At 36.9% G+C, this 15,749-nt stretch overlaps 1 protein-coding gene across 4 annotated transcripts in view; it reads right to left on the bottom strand.

Annotated features, from left to right (window-relative positions):
* Nucleotides 1-15,749, bottom strand: part of LOC127454461 (oxidation resistance protein 1-like) — a 240,049-nt gene that overhangs the window by 2,946 nt on the left and 221,354 nt on the right. For 3 of the 4 annotated variants that reach the window (XM_051721687.1, XM_051721686.1, XM_051721689.1), the window contains 5 exons: nucleotides 13,233-13,313; nucleotides 8,328-8,453; nucleotides 3,929-4,081; nucleotides 3,087-3,182; nucleotides 1,696-1,769 (listed from right to left, as the gene is read on the bottom strand). In XM_051721687.1, the coding sequence (XP_051577647.1) occupies nucleotides 1,696-1,769; nucleotides 3,087-3,182; nucleotides 3,929-4,081; nucleotides 8,328-8,453; nucleotides 13,233-13,313 (530 nt within the window). The remainder of the gene's footprint in view (nucleotides 1-1,695; nucleotides 1,770-3,086; nucleotides 3,183-3,928; nucleotides 4,082-8,327; nucleotides 8,454-13,232; nucleotides 13,314-15,749) is intronic. The other variant, XM_051721688.1, reaches the window with a different exon arrangement.

Below are 15,749 nucleotides of genomic sequence, written 5' to 3'. Positions count from 1 at the left end.
TAGATAGGTTCCTATTAATACACATTAATAGAAATTAATTTCTGAAATAAGACATTTGTTAGTTTCTTTTCCTATTTATTTATTTGGGCAATTTACGTGACATGTCTTTACTGTGCTTTCACAAAAAAAGACATTAAAATATTCAAAAATATAAGTACACCTGGAATTTTATGAAGAAAAATGCCTCAATTTCATCATGCAATTTTGAAAATATAAAAATGTAGCCTTCTTTAGCAGTGTTGGGGAGTAGTTAGTAGAGTCGCAAATCTAAAATTTTTCAGTACCGTGACAGAAGCTCAGCTATTTTCACAATAGTGTAGATTTTCCAGTACACGGATTCTTTTTCCAATGAATAGTGCTGTAGCGTCACAAAATGCTGCATTTGTCACATTGTATTGTGAACACAGCAATGGAGCCGAGGGAGAAATCAAATGGCTCACCTAAAACATCCCCTCTGAAAATCCAATCCTTATTTTCTGACAGTTCAAGTAAATTAACTGGTTTAAATAAACAATTCTCTTATATTTAGAATTGTGAACTCACATAAATGATTCACTGATTAAATTGAGCCCCGTGCAGCCATAAAGGACTTTGCAAAATATTTAGTTAATTGCTGATATCACTGTATTTCGATTCAGTTACTTAAAATAGGGTGTTTTCTAGTTTTGAGTATATTAAGTAAACATTTATGTTCAATTTAATGTTGTCACCCTATTTGTTTAACCCTTATGAAAATGTATTACTATAGTAATACTGTAGTGACTATGACTGTACTAAGTAACCATGGTTAATTTTGTGGTTACTATGGTTTTACTACAAATATCATGGTTAAACTGTGGTTACTGTAATAAAACCATTGGTCATTTTTGTAAGGGAATGTCACCCTAATTAAATATACAGTATAACTATCAGGTGATATTCTAATAATTTCATCCAACTGTTATATCTAAAAACATTTTCTTCTTTAAAAAGCTTTAGTGTGGTTAGCTACTTTTTGTTAGTAGTTGGTAGTGTAGCTAACTACTTTTTTGAAGGAGTAGGCTGACTATAGTTTGTTGCTTGGGAGGATATAGTTTTAATATAGCTTCCCCAACACTGTTCCATAGTTATTTACCTAAATGAATTATATAAAAAAATAAAAAAATAAATAAAAAATAAAAAAATCAAACAGCAGCTGGCATTGTATGATTGTCTATTGTCTTAAAGGATTACATATGTCTAAATATGATTCATAGAATTATTGTGCATGTTGTGTGTATTGACTGCGAGGCTACAATGAATATTTGTACTTTAAAAAAATTATATGTCACTCTGCATGACCGATTAAATTAACTAGTGAAATCAAAAAGTTGATTAAAAGTAGTGAAAACTAAAAAGAAATGGTGTTCAGCATCTAAAACATACTCTTTCCTTATTACAAATCTATACATTTGACCTTAAATCCTGATGTTGAGAAAAAATTTTCCATATTAATTTGTCAAAAATACTTTTAACTGTTTTGGCAGAGCTTGGTCAGACCTATCAAAGCATTTCTGTCTGAATTCTTGTAATTGCATAGACTGTATTTAAACAAACATTTCTAATGAAAATCAGCATTAAATATATCATAACATTATGATTGTTGACATGATAGTGACTCTATGGCTGTAGGTCTTTCGCCTGCTAAGCAGAGACAAAAAGTTAAACGTTACTGACCTTCCTCCACCAAAAGCTAAAGAGTCCATGTCTCCTTTAATGAAGAACAGATTATCACCTGTCCATTTGTATGCCTGCCAGTGTGAAACACAGCATGTTAGAACAAGAGCCACAAACTCCATTCACCCCTCACTATATTACACAGACAATATTTATGCATGTTCAGGTCAGCTCAATGCAATTTAAATCCAGCTTATTATATGGGTCTCTGGAATACTAAGAAGGGTCTGTCTGCATCCTGCAAGGCACGCCCACTACAAGATACGCCCCCTGAAAAAAGGTGAAATGCTCAAGTCTTGCAACAGTTGGATGTCACATTCATACACTGTTTGTAGAGTTTATTTGGAGACCCGCAGAAACCCTACACCTATCCCCACCCCTAAACCTAACCCTAACTACAAATATTAAAAAGTAGGTGGCGACAATGAGGAGAATCGTGATGAAAATTAGGAAAACAGACTGTATCACTGTGTAGCGAGCAGACTAATTGGTTAGCGGCATGCTAAGCTAATAGGCTGACTGCTTAGCTTGTGAGCTAATTGGAGAAAACAGAGAAATGTTGAATTTCACCATTTATATCTTTGGTGTAATATAATATGTGACATACATTTTAAAAGTTATTCTTTGTTATATTTACATAGTTGAGAAAACAAGAATCATACAGCAATTGCATAGAATTTTAAAAGTTCTTTCAGGCAATAGAATCGTTTTGTGATCCAAGGGGAGCGTTACTTGGATTGGGCATGTCTTGCAGTGGGTGTTTTTTGTCATCTTGCGAGATGCAGACAGATACACTTGGCAATACTCTACTCTATCCGCCATCCTGTGGTCTGATATTTCTGAATAACAGCAGCACATCCAGGGATTCAGTCATATCAGACCGGTTATTGGGTATTGCGAGTCACTGGATTACTGTGCGATCTCTACAAGTAAACTAATAAAATAATTTCAACTCAAACCAATGTTTCATGTCCAAGTAGACTTGTTATAAGCTGGATAATGAGCAGTCAGACCATTATTATTAAGTGAAATTCAGATGTTTAGCTATTTCTCTCACATAATTACATACTGTCATTTCAACGCAAATCAATATTTTATGCCTATTTATTTATTTGGTTGGTAGCAGTGTAATAAGCGGGATAATATATAGTCAGCCAGTTGTTATCACAAAATAAACCCCTTCAAGGTGATAGAAGACCCCTCCACTTTGTGTCATGGTCCTGATCCCCCAGTCGGGTTTAATTTTGCGATAACCGACTGACTGTACATTATCCTTTACAATGAAGACTGTTATGATACCAAAAGACACAATCAGAATTATTTTAAGCTGACAGCTCAGTCCGCCGTTAATGAAAAGAATGAATAAATCTAAACACATCCACAACACAAACCTCAAACTCTGGATAGAAAGTGAACAGGAAAGTCTCTCCTGTGCCGTAGAAACCCTCACTGACTTTGAAGGGTTCTGACGCCAAAGCCCCAAAGATCTACAACAGAACAGAGACACAATCAGATAGCATTAAGAAACCATTGCGATCTTTACGTGACATGTTCTGAAATGACATGCTCAATTAATCATTTCAAATTAACAAATAGATAAGCATTAATACCTCTTTTTCAAATAATATATTGAATAGCACATTTGTTTTTGCTATGGTATCGAAATTGGTATGGAGAGCAGTACATTTCACTGGTATTGGTAAAAATTACTGACATTTTGTTATTGTGACAGCCTTACGTTTATATATTCCTTCCACCTAAAGGAAAATGTAACTATAGTGATTGTTACTATGCTTTCAAGACTGTTGAATGTTCCTGAATAAGAATTATAAATAATTTAGATTCTTAAACTGCTCTGATACTTTCAAACAGTGGACAAAGTTGTTTTTGTAATGTTATGAAAATATGAACAGCTATCTAAAATGCATATTGTAACATTAATCTTTTTTAAACCTTTAATGTGCACAATGTAGAGCATACATTCATCCTTTTGCATTTGCTTTATTAAAGTCTTCAATTTGCACCTTGCTTGAGGGAGAAAATTGGGAAGGATGTGGAACAACCTAATTTAATAATAATAAAAAAACAAAACAGAAAACCAAATATGTATATATATATATAAATCAAATTAATTGATAATCAAAATAGTTGTTCGATGCAGCCCTATAGCAAACATCTTGTAAATATCAGAGGTCTAAAACCATCACCAATGAGATAAAGGGAAGATTCGAACCTGTCCATCACTGTCTTTGATTACCAGCAGCACGGGCGAGTCCTGAGCTTGCATAGCCCGATACAGCGTCTTAATGCTCATGCCATGTTTAGATGTGCTAAAAGCCAAAGTCCACGGGTAACCGATGGTCCTGGGCGGGAGATGTTTCGCCAACTGAAGGAATAAAAGAAAATACAGATTAAGCAGCAGGAACAAAAGTTCAGAAATAGGAAAACAGGAGAACTGAACTGATGATCGCAAAGTATTCAGACCCTTAACTAAGTACTTAGTTGAAGCACCTTTGGTAGCGATTACAGCCTCAAGTCTTTTTGGGTATGATGCGACAAGCTTTGCACACCTGGATTTGGGGAATTTCCACCATTCTTCCCTGCAGATCCTCTCAAACGGTGTCAGGTTGGATGGGGACCGTTGATGGACAGCCATTTTCAGGTCTCTCCAGAAATGTTTGATTTGGTTAAAGTCCGGGCTCTGGCTGGGCCACTAAAAGATATTCACAGAGTTGTCCCTGAGCCACACTTGCGTTGTCTTGGTTGTGTGCTTAGGGTCATTGTCCTTTTGGAAGTTGAACCTTCGGCACTCTCTAAGGTCATGAGCTCTCTGGACCAGGTTTTCATTAAGGATATCTCTGTATTTTGCTGCGTTCAGCTTTCCTTCAACCCAGACCAGTCCCCCAGCCCCTGCTGCTGAAAAACACCCCCACAGCATGATGTATTGCACAGGTGATGAGCGGTGTCTGGTTTCCTCCTGACATGATGCTTGGAATGAGGCCAAACAGTTCAATCTTTGCTTCAACAGACCAGAGAATCTTGTTTCTCACTGTCCTTTGGGTGCTTTTTTATGTGTCTTGCATTGAGGAGGCTTCTGTCTGGCGACTCAGCAATAAAGCCCAGATTGGTGGAGTGTTGCAGTGATGGTTGTCCTTCTGCAGGTTTCTCCCATCTACACACATGATCTCTGGAGCTCAACCAGAGTGACCATCGGGTACTCTCTTACCAAGGCCCTTCTCCCCCGATTGCTCAGTTTGGCCAGGCAGCCAGCTCTAGGAAGAGTCCTGGTTGTTCCAAACTTCTTCCATTTAAGAATTATTGAGGCCACTGTGCTCTTGGGAACCGTCAATGCAGCCGAAATTTTTTGTAGCCTTCCCCAGATCTGTGCCTCAACACAATCCTGTCTCTGAGCTCTGCAGGCTGTTCCTTTGACCTCATGGTTTGGTTTTTGCTCTGATGCATTTTCAGCTGTGAGACCTTATATAGACAGGTGTGTGCCTTTCCAAATCACATCCAATCAATTGAATTTGCAACAGGTGGACTCCGATCAAAGTGTAGAAACATCACAAAGATGATCCAGAGAAATGGGTTGCACCTGAGATAAATTTCAAGTGTCATAGCAAAAGGTCTGAATACTTATGTCAATGTGATATTTCAGTTTTTTCTTTTTTAATAAATTTGCAAAGTTATCAAAAAATCTGGTTCTTGCTTTGTCATTATGGGGTATGGAGTGTAGATTGATGTGAAAAAAATAAAGCATTTTAGCATAAGGCTGCAACATAACAAAATGTAAAAAAAATTAAGAGGTCTGAATACTTTCTGAATGCACTGTATATGGCCATGAGTATGTGGACACCCAAACAGCACACACATCTGTGCCTATTGAACATTCTGAACATATAATGTTCTTGCATTATATGTTCGGAAAAGAAAATTTGTGCCAAATCAGAGCAGTTAAATTTAAAGGGCCTAACATTAGGGCCTAATTACAGTAGCAGTGACGTGTTCAAACCAGCAGACACAGAGAAGCTCGACACACACCCACATGCCAGGCGGCCCTTGTGCACAGAGCTGTGTGTTTCCTTAACACATGTTCATGTGCAGTGGTTTCTGTGTCCTGCAGCGGGTCCAGGCTTTCCCAGCACTTTGAAAGCATTGAATTACTCAGTGTAATGACAAGACTTTATTTGATTTACTAACAAAATGGGCCAGTGGATTCTGTAGAGGCCACCTCAGGACATATTTATTCGCAGAACGCTGATGCGTTTGAAAAACGGGCACCCACGGGGCACTATGGCATAAACCTCATATCTGTACAAAACCTCTGAAGCTTCCAAACAAAACACATCTCATATTACATTAATGCCTTTGGCAGACACTTTAAGGGACTTCTTAAAAAAGCAATGTTTTTGCATCCATCTGCAGTGTCCATGTACTGTAAACATGCACTAAATGGGTGTTTTTGACTGTTGCGCTGTGTCTCACCATTTTTTCCAGCGTCTCGCATAGGAGTACCATGATTTTGAGATGCCATGCCAAGTTAAAAGAAATTCAACTTTTAGAAAAGCACCTCAAGACACTTTCTGTTCCACTCGTTGCGCGGCGTTTAGCTTTTATTTAAAGGAATATTCCGGGTTCAATTTAAATAAATTTTATGTGTCACTATGTGTGTCTGTAACAAGGCCAAACATCCAAGGGTATGTAAACTTTTGATCAGGACCATTTGGGTGATTTCTGTTATCATTACCCTTGAATGTTTGGCCTTGTTACAGACACACACAGTGAAACACACAGGTTTAAATGGCAATTAAAGGTTAATTTCCCACACCTGTGGCTTTTTAAATTGCAATTAGTGTCTGTGTATAAATAGTCAATGAGTTTGTTAGCTCTCACGTGGATGCACTGAGTAGGCTAGATACTGAGCCATGGGGAGCAGAAAAGAACTGTCAAAAGACCTGTGTAACAAGGTAATGGAACTTTATAAAGATGGAAAAGGATATAAAAAGATATCCAAAGCCTTGAAAATGCCAGTCAGTACTGTTCAATCACTTATTCAGAAGTGGAAAATTCGGGGATCTTGATACCAAGCCTAAGAAGGTAGACTAAGAAAGATTTCAGCCACAACTGCCAGAAGAATTGTTCGGGATACAAAGAAAAACCCACAGGTAACCTCAGGAGAAATACAGGCTGCTCAGGAAAAAGACGGTGTGGTTGTTTCAAGGAGCACAATACGGCGATACTTGAACAAATTGAGCTGCATGGTCGAGTTGCCAGAAAGAAGCCTTTACTGCGCTAATGCCACAAAAAAGCCCGGATACAATATGCCCGACAACACCTTGACACGCCTCACAGCTTCTGGCACACTGTAATTTGGAGTGACGAGACTAAAATAGAGCTTTATGGTCACAACCATAAGCGCTATGTTTGGAGAGGGGTCAACAAGGCCTATAGTGAAAAGAATATCATCCCCACTATGAAGCATGGTGGTGGCTCACTGATATTTTGGGGGTGTGTGAGCTCTAAAGGCACGGGGAATCTTGTGAAAATTGATGGCAAGATGAATGCAGCAAGTTATCAGAAAATACTGGCAGACAATTTGCATTCTTCTGCACGAAAGCTGCGCATGGGATGCTTTTGGACTTTCCAGCATGACAATAACCCTAAGCACAAGGCCAAGTTGACCCTCCAGTGGTTACAGCAGAAAAAGGTGAAGGTTCTGGAGTGGCCATCACAGTCTCCTGACCTTAATATCATCGAGCCACTCTGGGGAGATCTCAAATGTGCGGTTCATGCAAGACGACCAAAGACTTTGCATGACCTGGAGGCATTTTGCCAAGACGAATGGGCAGCTATACCACCTGCAAGAATTTGGGGCCTCATAGACAACTATTACAAAAGACTGCACACTGTCATTGATGCTAAAGGGGGCAATACACAGTACTAAGAACTAAGGGTATGCAGACTTTTGAACAGGGTTCATTTCATTTTTTTCTTTGTTGCCATGTTTTGTTTTATGATTGTGCCATTCTGTTATAACCTACAGTTGAATATGAATCCCTTAAGAAATAAAATAAATATGTTTTGCCTGCTCACTCATGTTTTCTTTAAAAATGGTGCATATATTACCAATTCTCCAACTTTTGAGCACAACTGTAGATTTTCTTGATAACACCTTTTAATAACTTTCATTAAGAACACTAACAAACATTATTCCATAACTTAATACTCATCAGATCATTAGTTAATGATCATCTAAATAGTAAAGGATTTTTTTCATGAAAATGTATATGTTGTAAATACTGTATCTTCTCTGCAGATAGAGAATTTTTTTATTTTATTAAAGTGGGTTAAAAGGGGTTTAAAATAACATGAGGGTGAGAAAATTATGAATTTTTATTTTTTGGTGAACTATACCTTTAATGCACAGTACACCATCTACTTTTCAAATCATTTCTCGGCCACTCGCTGCAACAATGTGAATAATTCCATCTGTTAACATGTAAGACAATATCTGAGACTGTCCTCTGGTGGAGAATCAATAACAAGTGAACGCCGGGGAGGGCCACCTATTTTAGGACCTGTGGATTGATGAAACACTGTTAAGCCTAGAGCAGCAGGCAGATTTCTTTTACCTTCTCGATCTGCTCAGTCTCCAGAAGGTCACTGGGTTCGTTCAGGTTGGGTTTGAAGGTCTCCAGCTCCAGGCTGGCGGTGATGGATGTGCCATGTTTGGAGTTCACATCCTCCTTTGTGGTGATCTAAAGACAGAAGAGACCATCAGCAAACCTGCAGCAGCTCCAGGGACATTTTACCATACTGCTGTACGTCACACAAATCTGGCACTGTTAGGAGCCGTTCAGACCGAACACGTTCTTGCATAAAAAAATAATTATAAAAAAACTAGGAGCACAATTATTGGAACAGAACGGGTGTCACGAGACCTGTTTAAAAATTATTTTAACTTGACACGTGCCTAAAAAATGTGCCACTGACAAAACCGTGAGATGAGGCGCAACGCTCAAAGACATCCATTTAGCATATGTTTACATAGAAAACTATTTAAAAACAGTGGTGTGAATAGACTCTAATAGGGGCAGATTGTAGGTCTTCTCTCAAATTTACCCATAACCACGGCCAGACGGAATCTGCTGACTTTTTTCGCATTTTTTAAAATGATTTTGGTGGAAATTCAGCTAAATTTATTTAAATACAGTAAATTGTGTTAAACAAAGCTGACACTTTACTAACTCGACATGAAAGAATAAAGAAACAAGTGATAAAAGCTCTCTCTTCCATGTAATTTTAGTTTTTTTCCTATCAAGCTGTGACTGTGCAAGTTTCTTTGTATGCACCTCACTAGGTAGCACTGCCCACTGTTAAATCTTATTGGCCCCAAACTGACTAAAATAATTTTCTTAATGTGTATTTTTGTCTTAATTTCCATTAAAAATATTTAAACATTCTTAAAAATTTTTTAAAAAAAAAAAATTAAAAAAAAAAAAACAAAAAAAACAATAATATATATATATATATATATATATATATATACAGGTGCATCTCAATAAATTAGAATGTTGTGGAAAAGTTCATTTATTTCAGTAATTCAAATCAAATTGTGAAACTCGTGTATTAAATAAATTCAGTGCACACAGACTGAAGTAGTTTAAGTCTTTGGTTCTTTTAATTGTGATGATTTTGGCTCACATTTAACAAAAACCCACCAATTCACTATCTCAAAAAATTAGAATATGGTGACATGCCAATCAGCTAATCAACTCAAAACATCTGCAAAGGTTTTCTGAGCCTTCAAAATGGTCTCTCAGTTTGGTTCACTAGGCTACACAATCATGGGGAAGACTGCTGATCTGACAGTTGTCCAGAAGACAATCATTGACACCCTTCACAAGGAGGGTAAGCCACAAACATTCATTGCCAAAGAAGCTGGCTGTTCACAGAGTGCTGTATCCAAGCATGTTAACAGAAAGTTGAGTGGAAGGAAAAAGTGTGGAAGAAAAAGATGCACAACCAACCGAGAGAACCGCAGCCTTATGAGGATTGTCAAGCAAAATCGATTCAAGAATTTGGGTGAACTTCACAAGGAATGGACTGAGGCTGGGGTCAAGGCATCAAGAGCCACCACACACAGACGTGTCAAGGAATTTGGCTACAGTTGTCGTATTCCTCTTGTTAAGCCACTCCTGAACCACAGACAACGTCAGAAGCGTCTTACCTGGGCTAAGGAGAAGAAGAACTGGACTGTTGCCCAGTGTTCCAAAGTCCTCTTTTCAGATGAGAGCAAGTTTCATATTTCATTTGGAAACCAAGGTCCTAGAGTCTGGAGGAAGGGTGGAGAAGCTCATAGCCCAAGTTGCTTGAAGTCCAGTGTTAAGTTTCCACAGTCTGTGATGATTTGGGGTGCAATGTCATCTGCTGGTGTTGGTCCATTGTGTTTTTTGAAAACCAAAGTCACTGCACCCATTTACCAAGAAATTTCGGAGCACTTCATGCTTCCTTCTGCTGACCAGCTTTTTAAAGACGCTGATTTAATTTTCCAGCAGGATTTGGCACCTGCCCACACTGCCAAAAGCACCAAAAGTTGGTTAAATGACCATGGTGTTGGTGGGCTTGACAGGCCAGCAAACTCACCAGACCTGAACCCCATAGAGAATCTATGGGGTATTGTCAAGAGGAAAATGAGAAACAAGAGACCAAAAAATGCAGATGAGCTGAAGGCCACTGTCAAAGAAACCTGGGCTTCCATACCACCTCAGCAGTGCCACAAACTGATCACCTCCATGTCACGCCAAATTGAGGCAGTAATTAAAGCAAAAGGAGCCCCTACCAAGTATTGAGTACATATACAGTAAATGAACATACTTTCCAGAAGGCCAACAATTCACTAAAAATGTTTTTTTTATTGGTCTTATGATGTATTCTAATTTTTTGAGATAGTGAATTGGTGGGTTTTTGTTAAATGTGAGCCAAAATCATCACAATTAAAAGAACCAAAGACTTAAACTACTTCAGTCTGTGTGCAATGAATTTATTTAATACACGAGTTTCACAATTTGAGTTGAATTACTGAAATAAATGAACTTTTCCATGACATTCTAATTTATTGAGATGCACCTGTATATATATATATATATATATATATATATATATATATATATATAATAATAATAATAATAATATTATATATATATATATTTAAAAATAAATAACTATATTTACTTGAGAAGCAAAATTGTGCAAATCAATCAAGTTTTATTTATAAAACACAAAAAAAAAAAAAAAGGAAAAAAAAGAAGAAAAAAAAAAGTTGACCGTTGTGCTATACAACCATAAAAACTAAAGGACATAAACAGACCCATACAATACACAATACACTTTAAAACTAATTATAAGCTAGGTCAAAAAGATACATCTTTGAATTGAAGTCTTTTGACTTGAATTCATCTTTGGCAGATGTGAGGGACATAGGAAGACTGTTCCACAGCTTCGGGCCAATTACCGCAAAGGCACGGTCGCCCCTCTTCTTTAGCCTATATCTGGGAATCGTCAGCAGTCTCTGATCAGACGATCTCAGACATCTAACCGATTTATTTACGCACAAAAGGTCAGATAATAAAAACTTGTTTTCAGAGAAAATATGTTGAATTATTCTTTTATTATTATTAACCATTGGAAAATTGTTCTTAAATCTCACAAATGTATGTTATATTTATGCTCAAAACAAGAAAAACTATTTACCAATGGGATCAGAAAACTTCAACAATAAAAAAACTTCATTTTTCAATATCTTATGCAATTTTGCTTCTCAAGTAAATTAATCTTGTTTTAAGGATGTTTACATTTTTTACTGGACAATAAAACAAAAATTCTAAGAATTTTTTTTATTTTACTTTTTTATGCAGGGTGTTTATTTGGCCAAAATTCCACTCCCATTTAACTTTATATTAAACATCTGATGTTCAGTTTTGGACAGAGAAATTACTTGTCGAGTTGAACTTGATTAGGAGCAACGTATAGCTGATCAAATTAGCCAAAACATTTAATAAACATAAACAAAAGGGGTTGGGGATGTGTAGAAATTTTTGAATCACGGGTATTCAAATTCTGAGGAAATCAGCACGGCTTTCTGTGGAATTCTAGACGTAGAGTTCCCATGAGGTCCTGCCAATTACCTCTTGCAGAAGAGATGTAACATTAGGTCAATTTGATATTAAAAAAATGTATTGAAGGCAAGGCTGCACAGACTAAACATGCAAATTCAATCCAGCAGAAGTTGAGTTGACTTTTATCCTATGTTAAATTAACCGAAGGGTAGAATACTAAGCTAAAAAGGTGAAACTATCATTTGAAGAATCTGACATCTAACAATATTGGCTAATTAAGTTTTGGCTAGGTAATGTGGGTTACTGTTTTCATGAAAAATGACTTGTGTTATTTGTGGTGTTATTTTACAATGTAGTGCCACAGATAGTTATAACATTCTCTCTAGGGGCCTGAATACACTGTTACACCGGTTGTGCATCAGTCAACTGGACTGTTTACAACAAATAAGTGAGTAGCAAATTAGTGAATAAGTCAGTACAGGTCTCGACCGAAACACCTGTCTGCTTCACTTGACCTCAGAATATTCAGACTGGACACAGGATTTCAATCCACCTTCCCTATGACGGATATGTTTAGTGGGGGGGAAGGTTTCAGAAAATTCCTAATTTTATGAAATATGTGGGTTCTAGAAGATAAAACTTTTTGAGATTTCCACAAGAAGATTATGGTGCTACTGTAAATTTGCAGGGACATAAAGCTGTATTTGCTAATTTGTAGGGCTGGGTATCGATACAGACTTGATTCAATTCATTTGGGGTATATTTCAGTTATAATGATCATTTTGTTTACATGTGAAAGAAATTATACAGTGAACCTTCTAATTTGGTACATTAAGAAAAAATTGACAACAGGGCCTAAACTATGAACTAACAGTTCAATTGCTATTAATTTAACAGATATAATAATCAACACAACCATAACTAAAGTAAACATTAAAGTAATCTTGGATTGATATCAATTCGGTCAAATGAAGACTGGGATTAATCTAAAAATGTATAATTTTACCAGAATTCCAAAATAGTCCTCATTTCATTTAGTTTGTAGCTTTTAAAGGATACAATTGCATGACATTTCCACAATTTGAGTATTGTGACTGCAGGGATGTAAAGGCATACTGGCTAAATTGTGCCTCCCAAAAAAACTATTTCTCATTTGATTCACTTTGTGGGCTCTAAATCATGAAACTGGTTTGAGGTTTCCACAAGCAGAGTATTGTGGTTCTGCATTAGTCCAAGTCTGCAGGGAAGCTGTAGTTCTTAATTTGTGCAGAATTCCAAACTTCCATTGAGCTATTATATAGGATACACTTGGGAAATTATGGAATTTTCTGCACAAATATATTTGTGATAGGCTTACATTTGAATTGAAATCTACAAAACTTAGGGCTACATCTGCAGGTTTCCACAGATTTTAAGCACCTGGAGGCGTTTGCATAGGGAGCGCAGATCTTCGCTGTTTAGCGCATCGATCCTGTGGTGATACTCAGTCCATGACACTACCTACTCCAGAAACAGGGGACAGAACCACACCGTTGAGCAGGACGACAGGATGAGGTCGAAATGTGGACAACAATGTGCAGTTTGGGACTCTCTAACATTTTTTAATGCAACACAGAGGATGCTTTCCAATCTATGGTCAGGAAGGATTGTCTTTATGGGATATGGAGGAGATGAGTATGTGCACTGGCAGAAGGTCTATATCACTTCTTTCTTATGTTGTACATCAAACTATGTGAGCAGACAACACAGCGATTATTTTGCATGATTGCGTGAATTGTTTTGCATTACGCTCTGCAGACAGACAAGAAAACCACAGTCTTAAAGGGATAGTTCACCCAAAAATTAAAATATACCATCATTTAAGGATCCTCATGTCATTCCAAACCCATGAATCCAACTTCCATTTCGTCAGACCAATCTAATGTAGAAAAATTTGAGATTACTTAAATGTATAAGGTTAACTTTTGCGCCATTCCATATGGTCAACTTAAAATTTTAAACAGCGAGAACATTCAATGTAAAGTCTGGTCTTGAAAGTAGAACTTACAGGCTTTCGAGTGTTCCTGTAGCACAATTAGTAGAGCATGGTGCTAGCAATGCCAGGATCATGGGTTTGATTCCCAGGGAACACATAAACTGATATTGTATACCTTGAATGCACTGCAAGTCGCTTTGGATAAAAGCGTCTGCCAAATGCATAAATGTAAATGTAGTCTGGCCATTCTCGGTTGACCTCTCTCATCAACAAGGCTTTTCTGTCCACAGAACTACTGCTCACTGGATATTTTTTGTTTTTGGCACCATTTGGAGTAAAGTCTAGAGACTGTTGTGTGTGAAAATCCCAGGAGATCAGCAGTTACAGAAATACTCAAACCAGCCTGTCTGGCACCATCAATCATGCCATGGTCCAAATCACTTATATCACATTTATTCCCCATTCTGATGGTTGATGTGAACATTAACTGAAGCTCCTGACCCGTATCTGCATGATTAGCTGGCTGATTAGATAATCGCATAGATGATTGTTGGTGCCAGATGGGCTGGTTTGAGTATTCCTGTAACTGCTGATCTCCTGGAATTTTCACACACAACAGTCTCTAGAATTTACTCAGAATGGTGCCAAAAACAAAAAACATCCAGTGAGCCTTGTTGATGGAGGAGGTCAAACGAGAATGGCCAGACTACATTACGAGGGGGACCTACACAATTTTAGGCAGGTGGTTTTAATGTTGTGGCTGATCGGTGTATGGAAGCTTATTAAAAATCTTATTTACCTTCATATATTTTTACTAAAACATTTTTCTTTGTGAATGAACAAGGTGTGCAAAAACTTCACTTATTTTTTGAAAACCGGATGAATTTTGCATAGTACTAAATTATTACTGTTGAACCCAGTCTAGTTTATAATTTATAATTTATATAATATATAGTATATTATTATATATTATATATATATTATATAATATACTTATATATAATATATAAGTTTATAATTATAATATAATACTAAATTATTATTATTTTCAGGATAAGATTTTTTTTTAAAGATAATTAATATATTTCTGTCCTATTTACTTCACCCTAACCTGGGGTTTATTTTGACATGGTCAGTGCAGTCATGTTTATTTCACCTTCATCAAGAGCATTTATTATGAAACGAGAAGTACAATGTTTGTTTGAAAGTTATGAGTTTCACATCTTGTGAACTGCTGTCAAACTCTCCTTTACTGTTCCACATTTGTAGATTTGTATAATAACTTTATAGCGGTTACTAATGTTTGGATTTGCGTGAATGCTTCAATCAGCAGTACTTCACACAATGCAGGTGAATTGCGTTGAAACCCCGCCGCCCCCGCATGTGCACACTGAACAGTGCATCACCGGTTCATTCTGAAGCACACACAGACCACATTTACCTGTCTTTAGTCACAGCCTTTGGCAGTTAAATAATTACATATGATCATATCACCATTTTTATGTTATTTTGATTAATTATACAGACCTGAATGATCGAGAAATTAGTTTACTGATGCCCTCTATGAAAGGTAATGGCCAAATAAAAGTCTCATTAAAATCATTGCGATATTCACAATATTGTTGAATTTTATATCGTCAGCAAAATTATCACGATTATATCATGGATATTCGATGTGTCGCCCAGCCCTACTATTACGGTGTTTTTTAGTTGTTTATGGAGATTGACAGCAGTGGTCATTAGGAATTGTCATGGTATGGAAAAGATCTGTGTGAAGATTCTTAAATACTCATTTTGTGTTCCACTGGATAATAATAACAGCATATGGGTTTCTAACAACATGAGGGTGACTAAATAATCACACATTTTTTTCCATTTTTGGGTGAAATAATCCTTTAACCGCAAAAGTAAGCCAGAGCAAAGCCACCCAGAGGAAAAAATAAATAAATAAAACACACAAC

The sequence above is a fragment of the Myxocyprinus asiaticus genome, chromosome 16, assembly GCF_019703515.2.
Source record: "Myxocyprinus asiaticus isolate MX2 ecotype Aquarium Trade chromosome 16, UBuf_Myxa_2, whole genome shotgun sequence".
Taxonomy (NCBI): Eukaryota; Metazoa; Chordata; class Actinopteri; order Cypriniformes; family Catostomidae; genus Myxocyprinus; species Myxocyprinus asiaticus.
Note: the sequence above shows the minus strand (reverse complement) of the source record. Positions and strands in the feature narration are given on the sequence as shown.